Below are 12,515 nucleotides of genomic sequence, written 5' to 3' on the forward strand. Positions count from 1 at the left end.
TGCGAGTAGAGGGGATAGCACTGGTGACTGTATTATTAATGTATGTTCTTTCACTGTATGTTCTCATTGTATGTTCTCTCACTGACACAACTGTTTGCTGACGGTTTCTGCCGAGTTTGACTGTTTGCTAGAACAAACCTATTATTTTTGCTGTCAAAGGACATCGCACACATCTTATGGAAAATATAATGTCACTCAAATTCAATAAAATTTATACGAATAGATTCGTTTTAAATTAACGGTCAAATCTTATCATTGCGCCAACTCTTAATTATGATTAATTACGGCGCAAATTGCAATTAAAGTTTATTGAAATCGCATTTTTGGAGTCAGTAAAACTGTCAGTTACAATCACTATTGCTCTGGGTGCTATTCAAAAGAGCTTAAACCCCGCTGGGCCTAAGCGGATTAGTGAAACTAATCCGCTGATTTATGGAGTACCGATAATTTGGGTATTATAAAATATTTTTTCTCTCTCTAACTTATGTACGTATCCATTTGATTTCAGATTTATTTATATCAATTTCTGCTCTTATTATTGAAAATATGGAATTGGCGCAATGATAAGATTTGACCGTTAATTTAAAACGAATCTATTCGTATAAATTTTATTGAATTTGAGTGACATTATATTTTCCATAAGATGTGTGCGATGTCCTTTAGTAAGGAAAAGAGATATAAAAAAATTAGACAATGTTTTTCTACATATAGGTAGGTGTATTTATTTGTTGTTTCAGATAAAACAGTTATAAACTAATTACTATTTACCTATGCAGTTTTCTAACTTTTCTATGATTTGTACACAACAATAAACCATGCTTAGTTTTTTTATTAACACAACACCAAAGTTCTTTCGTAACTAAAACAAAACTACACTTTATAAACGAAGGATAAGGAACCAACTTAAATTGAAATTACTAAGAATAAATCGTTAAAGATAATACAATAAAAACTGTAAACTAATAGAAAATTATTTGCACTAACTCTACTGTCATTACTTCTGACAGAATACAGAATTGACATTTTGCCGAGTTAAGCCTCGTTTGATTATTTTATTTGTGACATTCAGGTATGGTGTTAACATAAATGATTGGTTAAAGTCTTCGTGAGCGAGCTAGGCTGTCATTTCTCTTTATTTAGCTGATCGGTGTGGAAGTCGTGGGGGAAATTCCCCAATTTTCCCATATAAGATTCCGGGACATGTTTATATGAAATTTTCCTAAATTACCGATTCCGAACATCATTTTTATTTATTAGACATGTAATAACTCTTTTATTAATAATTTTAGGAAAAAAAGTTATTCTTCATAAAAATCTGTGCATGGTCTAAACCTCAAGATGCAACCATCAGTCATCCAAGTTTGTTAATTTTATACGAGGTGTGTCGAATAATATGAATTTAGAAAGAATTCTAGAATTCATATTATTTGACACACCTCGTATAAAATTAACAAACTTGAATAACTGATGGTTGCATCTTGAGGTTTAGACCATGCACAGATTTTTATGAGAAATAACTTTTTTTCCTAAAGTTATTAATAAAAGAGTTATTACATGTCTAATAAATAAAAATGATGTTCGGAATCAGTAATTTAGGAAAATTTCAGAAATTTTTTTTTCAAGTAGAAGGCTGTTGTTTCATATTTGAATATGGTTTTTAATTACAAATAACTTTTCATAATAAAATTTTTTGATATTTTGAAATATAAAGGTAGTTTGCTCTTGAGCGAAATTCATATTTTTTGACATACCTCGTATACTGTTGACAAAATTTGATATCTGATGATTGCATCTTAGGTTTTAGACTATGCAGAGCACTTTATAAAGAATGACTTTTTTTCGTAAAATTGATATTAAAAAAGTTTCCCATACGGTTCCAAGTTACGCAGACACCCTGTATACTTTTAAACACTTTCAGGTTATTTTCGGCCCATGGTATTTAATTTTCGTTTACAATAATTTCCTTTCTTAATTTTCACTTTTATTTCTCCGTTTCTATATTTTCCTATTTCTATCTCCTATAAATGCTCTGACTAGTTTCTAAAGTCCCCTCGTATTCTACTCAGTGACTATATCTACTTCGGCGCAGTCCCACCAAAAGAGAGGCTTCCTATAGGATGAGTACTCGTCACGAATCCTTTTCCAATTCTTTCTCCATAGAGAAAGTACATAATAATATACTAAGTTAGAATTATTTCGTGGCCAGGTCTTTTTGCCAACCTGGCCATTTGGGACCACTTGGAACCATTTCAACTCAGTTTCATGGCAACTACTGAAGAATAAGCGTAACCCAAACCGAGGACCACCCTATCCGCTTCACAATTTCGAGCCTAACGCGGGGCTCGAAATTGTGAGGCGGCTAGCTCACCTTTCTGTAATTTTAAACCCCTCATGGGTGTTGTTCGGCATAAACTAATTAATATGAAGAAATTAGGAATTATTGGCGGAACAAGAAGTTTTCAACACATATTCTTTATTCAACTAGTAGATACTTAATTAGTAACCAAATTAATAATTTACAACTTTGAAAATTAAAATCAGCGAATCAGGAATCGATGCTCAAGCCAAGGAAAAAAAACTGTGGACTTAACTGAACTTTCCCAGGAGTTCCCGTTGTTGTGGACTCTAGTCGATGGATGTTCGGCCGACTTCTCCTGCTTCTTTGATGTCGGTTAGCTAAGATTTCCCATGTGCTATTCTCGATGTTCGGCCGGCCTTTTTCCTTGGTTGATCTGATTGCTGCAGCACTCTAGGGTGGTCCTTGGTTGGTATTATGCTTATTCTTCAGTAGTTGCCATGGAACTGAGTGAAAATGGTTCCAAGTGGTCCCAAATGGCCAGATTGGCAAAAAGACGTGGCCACGAAATAATTCTACCTTGTTATGTATTTTCTCTATGGAGAAAGAATTGGAAAATAATTTGTATCGAGTACTCATCCTATAGGAAGCCTCTCTTTTGGTGGGGCACTGAGTAGAATACGAGGGGACTTTAGAAACTAGTTAGAGCATTTATAGGAGATAGAAATAGGAAAATATAGAAACGGAGGAATAGACGTGAAAATTAAGAAAGGAAATTATTGTAAACGAAAATTAAAAAATACCATAGGCCGAAAATAACTGAAAGTGTTTAAAAGTATATAAAAAAACGATGTGACGTTTGAACCGTTGCAAGTTGAAACATTTATTCGCGATGTTAAGTCACAACGACGACCTCTCGTGGGTTTCGGCTGAACTAGCATTGAGGGTGTTTTCAATGTGAAGCGCTGAACTCACATGCATTTGAAACAAGTAGGTAATATTCATTATTGGCGATGTTAAGTCACAATGACGACCTCTTGTGGATTTCGACGGAACTAAAATTGAGGGTGTTTTTCTTCTTTTTCTTTTTATTGGTCTTTTTTTTGGGTCTGGGTTTTTAATGTCAAATCGTTGTCAGATTTTGAAATTTCAAACGCTCGAAAAAATAATAATATTCATTGTTTACTGTTAAATGTTTCAAAATAAATTTTGTGTGTTCACAAAGAGGGGATGGCATTAGATAAACTTTTTGCCACAGATATTTGAAAGTTAAAGATGTCATATTAAATGTTTATTTTAGAATCTTTAAAATTGTATGATAATATCATTAATAGTTTTGGTGTTGAAGCTTAGAGCGCGGGGAGGGTGGGGTGGCGTGGCTCCCTTGCTTTTCGGGTGCTTTAAATCATATATTAGCGCAGGCGGTAGTATGCTTGCCTCGCATGCTGGTAGGCCGGGGTTCAAATCCTACCGCCGCGCGCCGATGTCTATAAGCCCCAGGTCTTTTTATCTTTTATATCTATACATTCTGTATTCAAAAGTTCTATGTTCTTTTTGTTCAAAATACACTTGATTTATTAAAAAAATAATAAAACTGAGTGTCTAATGATATGGCGTCACGACCAATGAGGGCGCGTTTTGGGCTGCCTGCTATAATTTGAATTTTCTCTTGATTTGAATCGTCTTTAGGAGCCAAACGAAAGACAAAAAAACTTTTTTCCTTTGACATCTGTTTTAAATTATGTTCTGTTGTTATTAAATAAAAATGTTCTGTTCTGTTGTGTTAGAAAATAAAAAATACGGCTTATACTCATTATGTTTAGAAAAAATGTAAGTAAAATAATAATTTTACGTATACCATTTACCATATTGGTAACACGTTGTTTATTTTGTTCTTTCCGTATTCATTAACATACAAATGCATAAGTTTAAAATTATAATTAAAAAAACGATTTGCTTATACTAAAACATATATTCTAACGTCTGTCTGATAGTTTGGTCGGAACGTGTGTAGAGCTGACTCCGACAAGAATGGCTGGGGAGTTTTGTCATGTCAGGTCAGGTTGTCGGGGCATGTGTAGGCGCTTTTACGGCAGCTCTCTTGTCTATTTAGATACTAATTCTAGTTTTGGTAACGAAGAAGTCTACTTAAATTTGGGGAGTAAACTATTAATATATTTTATATCTGTTCTTTACTTATAGGTAGTTTCTAATTGTTTGTTGTATTTTATTTTTTCAGCAACAAGCTGCAAAACATAAAGGAGATCCTGTAACACAAAGTTCTCAACAACCAGCTCCTACATCTCAACAACAAGCTGCATGGGGTAGACAACAAACTCCACCACAGGAACCTCAAGCTTGGGGTAAACCGCAAGTTTCACAGCAACAACCTGGAGCGAAACAACAGCAGCCCGCTCCTCCACAACAGCAACCTGGAGCGAGACAACAGCAGCCAGCTCCTCCACAACAACAACCTGGAGCTAGACAACAGCAAACTGCTCCTCCACAACAACAACCTGGAGCGAGACAACAGCAAGCTGCTCCTCCACAACAACAACCTCAAGCTTGGGGTCAACCACAGGTTTCACAACAACAACCTGGAACGAGACAACAGCACCCTGGTCCTCCACAACAGCAAGCTCCTCCGCAACAACAACCTCAAGCTTGGGGTCAACAACAGCCCGTTCCGCCACAGCAACAACCTCGAGCGAGACAACAGCAGTCTGCTCCTCCTCAACAACAACAACCCACTTGGGGCAGACAAACAGCTCCACAACAGCAACATCAAACTGTTCCCCCACAACAGACTGGTCCCCCACAACAGACTGGTCCCACACAACAGACTGGTCCCACACAAGGGCAGCAAAAAGGTGCCCAACAACAGCAAACGGGTCGAAATGAACGTCAACAACAAAGTTCCCCACCAAAGCAAATGGGTCCACATGGAGATGTACCACAACAACCTAAATCGGCAAACGGGCAACAAAGGGGTGGACCACAACAACAGCGTAGGCCTCAGGATAGGCAGCAGACAGCTTCTGTTAAAGGTATGACATTTCCAACGTATTTCATAAACCTATGTATTTTGTAACACTCATCACAAGATATCTTCAGAACTTCACATACAACTTAATCATCTTTTAAATTGTGACAATTCTTTCCAATGTGCAAAATAACTATTATTATATTATTTTGAAAGAACAGTAGTTCTGAGTTATCTGAATGTCTAGTAAATTCGTTAAACTCAGTTTTTAATTGTTTCAAAAATGTTGTATTTTGTGGTTATTTTTTTTGTAAAATGTATTACTAATAAATTATTTTTCTTTCTTTATTTGCTATATTGTTACATTGATTACCGGATTGATAATCAGTAATCGTAAATTGTCAATTTTAGACAATTGAGTCATGAATTACTTATTTGGAAAATTTAGACACCTAATTAATAATTTGCTCTGAAAAATGAAAATATCTCGGAAACTAATAAATTCAGACGTAGGGAATGTTATATAAAAATTAAAGTACGGTAATGGTACTTTTCGATAGTGATATAAAATACAGGTGTTCGATGTAAAGAAAATTAGAATTATCAATCATTTTTGAAAATTTTGACAATAAATAAAAAAAATTGTTGTGCTTATTCTTATTTTTATTTCTACAGTGAGTTGAACTTGTTATGATTTTCATATAACATTAGTTACAACTTTGTAAATACCCTAAGTAATATAACTTTCCTTCTTTCTTTCTCCCCTTCCTTGTAACATATCAGGGTGTCGGATTTGGGATCGCTATTTTAATTTACATTTACCCATCTCTTCCATTCTTTTCTGTTTTCTGCCATTATTTTTAATTCCTTTAGTGATTTTCCTTTAACTTTTCCCGCCTCCACTACTTGCTGTATCCATTTTTTTCTTGGTCTGCCTCTTTTTCTTTTTAAGATGTTCTTTGCTTCGTGGACTTTTCGTTGCATCCTCATCAAATGCCCATACCAATTCATCTGTCTCGTTTTTAGTTTATTCATTATTGGTTCTTGGTTGGCCATTCTCCTAATAGTCTCGTTGTTCAATCTATCCCATTTTGTCTTTCCAACTATCCTTCTCAAATGTCTCATCTCCATTGCATTTATTCTGCTCTTATGTTTTTCCAGAATTGTTCAGTTTTCACTTGCATAGAGCACAGTCGGTATCACTATTGTGTTATATGTGTTTATTTTTGTCTCTCCTGCAAGTTCTCTTTTTCCCAGTATTGGGACTAAGGCATAGTATAACTTGTTTGATTTCTTTGATCTATTTGTTATTTCCCATTATGTTTTTCCGTCGTTAGTAATGATACTTCCCAGGTATTCGTAAGTTGTAAGTTCCGAGTTCACGAGTGGACGAGTAAGTCCAGTTCTGAGTTTTTGCATTTTATCACCCGTGTTGAGCTGCCCCCCCCCCCCCACTTGCAAAAATTAAAAAACAAATAGCCCTGATTTATGAGCTATTTATGAGCTCTCATATTCCGCAAACTAAAAATTTTGAGCTCGTTCCACTGAGCAGGAATTTAATACCCTAGTGGGGGGGGGCTGAGTCAGCCCCCCCCCCACTACTTAAAAATAGGAATATTGAATCGGTTTTTGCGGCAGAATTACGAGCTATTTATGAGCTCTTGAAATTATATAGTTTCGATTTTTGAGCTCATCCCCTTCACCCCCAAACAACCCTTTAATTGATTTAACTTAAGAGAAAGATGCTGAGAAAACTTAAAATATATCGTATTGCGAATATAATTCCTATAGCTTATATACTCTAAGAATAAACTATTAAATCAAGAGCATTTCGATTATTGAGCTACAACCCCTTCGCCAGAAAACCACCCTATCTTCCCGGCTTAAGAGAAAGTTGTATTTAAAATGCGTTAAACTAATTATTTGGCGACTACATATCATTTAATAATTTATAAGCTTCCAAATTACGCGCATTTAGATCAGTAAATTGCAATTTATTTTGTATAGTGCAGTCACTGAAGGTAAAAATCAACGATTACCTTCAATTTCGGTGAACCTTCATCGATTTTCACGAAAATTGGTCAGTGGTTAGAGGATACGTCAAGAAACAAAGGTGACATGGTACCACCTTGCGCCTTTACCCTGAGGGTGGATACCGCCCCTTCTCGGGGGTGAAAATTATTTTATAAAAAATAAATGCACAAATCAATAAAAGAACAAATTAAAAGCAAAATTTATTATATAAAGTTAATAAAATAAGTCAATACTTTTTAAGTTATTAAAGATCAAAGATTTTAATTATTTGTGAAAAAAATGCATGTTTTGAAAAGGTTTTTTGTAAATCACTGAAAAACTTTAAGTTTTTACAAAAAAGTTAATAGTAGTTTAATTCGTATAGCTTATATTCTAAGAATAAACTCTTAAATTACGCGTCTTTCGATTATAGAGCTACAACCCCTTCGCAAGAAAACGACCCCATATTCCCGGCTTAAGAGAGAGTTGTTCTTAAAATAATTTAAATTAATTATTTGGCGACTACATATCGTTTAATAATTTATGAGCTTGCAAAATATACGCATCTCAATTATTGAATTGCCATTTTCTTTCTATAGTGCAGTCACTGAAGGTAAAAATCAACTAGTACCTTCGATTTCGGTAAATCTCCATTCATTTTCACGAAAATTGGTGAGCGGATTTTGATACTATCAACTTTTTCTGCATCTTATTTTTCATAGGTATTTCTAAGTACTTTGACAAGTATTTAGTACCTAAGTGTTATAAAATGCATCTCTTTCCCGTTATTTAAGCTTGAACCCTTAGATTTTAACAGTCGCGGAAAAAATATATATTTAATTACCAATAACTTACTTTAAATTAACATTAAAGGGTTTTACAAGTAAGCAATTTATTATATTTTTTATTAGCTTCAATTTTAGTGATGAAAACTTTTTTGTAAAAACTTACAGTTTTTGAGTCATTTATGAAAAATCGCTCTAAAGCATGCATTTTCTTTCCAAAAATTAAAATATTTGATCTTTAATAACTCAAAAAGTATTCTTTATTTTAATCACATTATATAACAAATTTTGCTTACAATTTGTCCCTCTCTCGATTTGTGGGGTTATTTTTAATAAAGTAATTTTCACTCCCGAGAAGGGGTGACATATACCCCAGGCTAAAACTCCAAGTTGTTATTGTCAATTCGTGAAAATAAATGGAGATTTACCGAAATCGAAGGTACTAGTTGATTTTTACCTTCAGTGACTGCACTATAGAAAGAAAATGGCAATTCAATAATTGAGATGCGTATATTTTGCAAGCTCATACATTATTAAACGATATGTAGTCGCCAAATAATTAATTTAAATTATTTTAAGAACAACTCTCTCTTAAGCCGGGAATATGGGGTCGTTTTCTTGCGAAGGGGTTGTAGCTCTATAATCGAAAGACGCGTGATTTAAGAGTTTATTCTTAGAATATAAGCTATACGAATTAAACTACTATTAACTTTTTTGTAAAAACTTGAAGTTTTTCAGTGATTTACAAAAAACATTTTCAAAACATGCATTTTTTTCACAAATAATTAAAATCTTTGATCTTTAATAACTTAAAAAGTATTGACTTATTTTATTAACTTTATATAATAAATTTTGCTTTTAATTTGTTCTTTTATTGATTTGTGCATTTATTTTTTATAAAATAATTTTCACCCCCGAGAAGGGGCGGTATCCACCCTCAGGGTAAAGGCGCAAGGTGGTACCATGTCACCTTTGTTTCTTGACGTATCCTCTAACTACTGAACAATTTTCGTGAAAATCGATGAAGGTTCACCGAAATTGAAGGTAATCGTTGATTTTTACCTTCAGTGACTGCACTATACAAAATAAATTGCAATCTACTGATCTAAATGCGCGTAATTTGGAAGCTTATAAATTATTAAATGATATGTAGTCGCTAAATAATTAGTTTAATGCATTTTAAGTACAACTTTCTCTTAAGCCGGGAAGATAGGGTGGTTTTCTTGCGAAGGGGTTGTAGCTCAATAATCGAAATGCTCTTGATTTAATAGTTTATTCTTAGAGTATATAAGCTATATGAATTATATCCGCAATACGATATATTTTAAGTTTTCTCAGCATCTTTCTCTTAAGTTAAATCAATTAAAGGGTTGTTTGGGGGTGAAGGGGATGAGCTCAAAAATCGAAACTATATAATTTCAAGAGCTCATAAATAGCTCGTAATTCTGCCGCAAAAACCGATTCAATATTCCTATTTTTAAGTAGTGGGGGGGGGGGGCTGACTCAGGTATTAAATTCCTGCTCAGTGGAACGAGCTCAAAATTTTTAGTTTGCGGAATATGAGAGCTTATAAATCAGGGCTATTTGTTTTTTAATTTTTGCAAGTGGGGGGGGGGGGCCAGCTCAACACGGGTCATTTTATCTTTATTTCATTATCTTCTTTGCCGTTGATTATCATTATCTTACATTTTTCCTCGTTTATTTCCATTTTTAGCTCTTCTATTTTCTCTACCCATATATCCATTAGTTTCTGCATTTTGTTCTCGGAATCTGCTATTAGTACTATGTCGTCCGCATACATTAAGGACTCTATTGTTACCGGCTGTAATCTATGGTATCCTATTATTGTTTGTAGTTGGTTGGTTCTTGCTCTAGTTTTTCTTATTAATTCGTCCATTACGATTATGAATAGCAAACGGCTGAGACTATCTTCTTGTTTACGGCGAGTTGAACTTGTTACGATTTTCATATAAAATTAGTTATAACTTTGTAAATACCCTGTGTAATATAACAAACCTTTATATTGTTGTGATAGACAAGTTAAGAAGATTTCGAATATAAAATAAAATACAGGGTGTTTCATTAAAAAAAACATAAGTTTGGTCTGCCACTATGTTATCGAACACCCTGTAACATTCCAACTAATTTTGTAATATGAAGTTCAAAGTTGGCTACAATTTTTGTTATTAACTTTTATTGCTATCTATTACTATAGCTGATCTACTGAGCTTTATCACACTAATCAATCACCCTGTATAAATTACAATATAGAACATACATTGTTTTCAGAATTGACATCTCGTATGAGTGAACTGCAAGCTGGTCCACTTGTACCTATGAGGTTAAGAAACCCTGAACCTGGAAAAGCAGGTCGCAAAATACCCGTAGAAACGAATCATCTCAGCCTCGCGCTAGGTAAATTAAACACGGCTTATCACTATGATGTTGATTTGGTACCAGATACCCCGAAAAAGTTTTTAAGAACCGTGATGGAACTCTTTAGGCAGCAACATTACCCAAAAAGATATCCAGCCTTTGATGGAAGAAAAAATTTATACAGCACTACTATGTTACCTTTTGGAGAACAAAAAGAAGGCGAGGTTACTATTCACGACAGTCAAAATAGAGAGAAAATATATAAAGTGAAAGTCAAATTTGCAAATTCGGTAAGTTACTATTAGTTCAGAGAAGTAAGTAAAAAAATATATCCTGTTGGTGACACAACCCTCTCCAGGCCGAAACCAAACTTTTTGAGTAGTATGGACATCTATAATAATAACCTATATGTTTCCTGCAGCCGATTTTGATGATATAGTTATAAACAAATGAAGATCAAAAAACGGTAAATTTTCGCTTTTTTCGTCTATTACCAAAAAGTTAAGCATTCTAAACTTTGAGAGTAAGCAACTCATAAATCGTATAAAAAACTTCAATATGGCGTTCACTGAATGTGTCTATCCTTATTGGTTGCTTATAAAATTGCAAAATAAATCATAAATTTGGAGTTTTTATAAGTATTCATAACTTATGTAAAAATTAACTTAGGACCTTCTTATTACACGGAATGCTGAGACTTCTGATGCTTAAATCATACCCTAAATTTTAAAGCAATTGGTCAAATAGTTTAAAAGTTATTTAATTTGTTTATCACAAATTAATTTTTTTTGCAACACTATAAGTCAGAAAATGATGAAGCTACAGTAATACTTTGGATAGTTTATGAAAGAAGAAATTTACACTATTAATTTAATTAAAAAAAATGACAAAAAATAATTCTAAATATTGCAAAATTATTTTGCAAGAACATGTGAATTAAAAAAGGGGGTAAGCAAAGGTAAGCAAAAAATCGACAAGTTTTTGCAAAATAATTTTATACTGTTTAAAATTACTTTTTGTCATTTTTTTTACTTGAGTTTATAGTATAAATGTTCTTCTTTCATAAACTGTCCGAAGTATTACTGTAACCTTATAATTTTCTGACTTATAGTGTTGCAAATAGGGCTTACAATACCGGGATCCCCGAATACCGGAATCCCGGACGATTTTTGTCCGGTATTAAAAACCGGTATTGATGTAAAAATACCGGTATTTTGGTATTACATTAGTTGATAAAAGTTTAATTTATGCATAATATAAATCTAATTTAAAATAATATCCACAGAGAACGACAGTTCTCACCAGTGGCGCACAACACCCCTACAAGCGACACTATATATACACGAAATTTTCGATTTTCTAAACCTGACTGAATTGAAAATTGGGCCAAATCCTATCTTAAAGTTTAGGAGAAGACTCGTCCATCCATATGTTACCTCTCCATTTTGGTCCAAGGGTGTGGATTTTACGGCCCTTCCCATTTAAAGCATGTATTTCGTTCTCGCCCCGAAAACTCCCAAAAATTTCAAAAATTTAAGCCCAACCTTTGCGCCTTTTGATAGCACAGAGCATTACCTTTCCAACGCATGTTTAATTTTGAACATCGGTTATACCATTCAAAAGTTATCGAGCTCAGAAATATGACTCAATTTTTATTTAAAAAATGGAAAATGTTTGTGGATATGTATGTATGTATGTATGTATGTATGTATGTATGTGTGTGGAAAAGTTACACCGATCTGAATTTTTTTTCTGTGTTTCAAGAAGGTGTGAGGGCCGATTCAGAACCGGTCTAATTTTTGACTTCTGACTACCCGTAAGCCAGCTAGAGGACTAGGTAGATACAAAATAGCATATTTTTTGGACGTATATATCTTAGGTTCAAGGAAAGACAGGAAAACCGAAAATATACCAAATCAATAGGGTTGAGTTAGGCTTTCAAATGGCGTGTAAGCGATCAAGCTGAGACATACACACTGCTCACCATAGCCAAAAAACTGAAAAATTAAACTTTGAAAATTTTGGTTTTTCGACAATTACTAAAAATTTCAACCTACGAATT

General features: G+C 33.8%; 1 protein-coding gene across 5 annotated transcripts in view; it reads left to right on the forward strand.

The window, feature by feature from the left end:
* LOC114327218 (protein argonaute-2) overlaps positions 1-12,515 on the forward strand; it is a 149,207-nt gene that overhangs the window by 48,601 nt on the left and 88,091 nt on the right. For 4 of the 5 annotated variants that reach the window (XM_050657254.1, XM_050657260.1, XM_028275755.2 and 1 more), the window contains exons 4-5: positions 4,536-5,343; positions 10,367-10,743. In XM_050657254.1, coding sequence (XP_050513211.1) covers positions 4,536-5,343; positions 10,367-10,743 — 1,185 coding nt within the window. The remainder of the gene's footprint in view (positions 1-4,535; positions 5,344-10,366; positions 10,744-12,515) is intronic. The other variant, XM_050657263.1, reaches the window with a different exon arrangement.

This window comes from Diabrotica virgifera, chromosome 1 (genome assembly GCF_917563875.1).
Source record: "Diabrotica virgifera virgifera chromosome 1, PGI_DIABVI_V3a".
Taxonomy (NCBI): Eukaryota; Metazoa; Arthropoda; class Insecta; order Coleoptera; family Chrysomelidae; genus Diabrotica; species Diabrotica virgifera.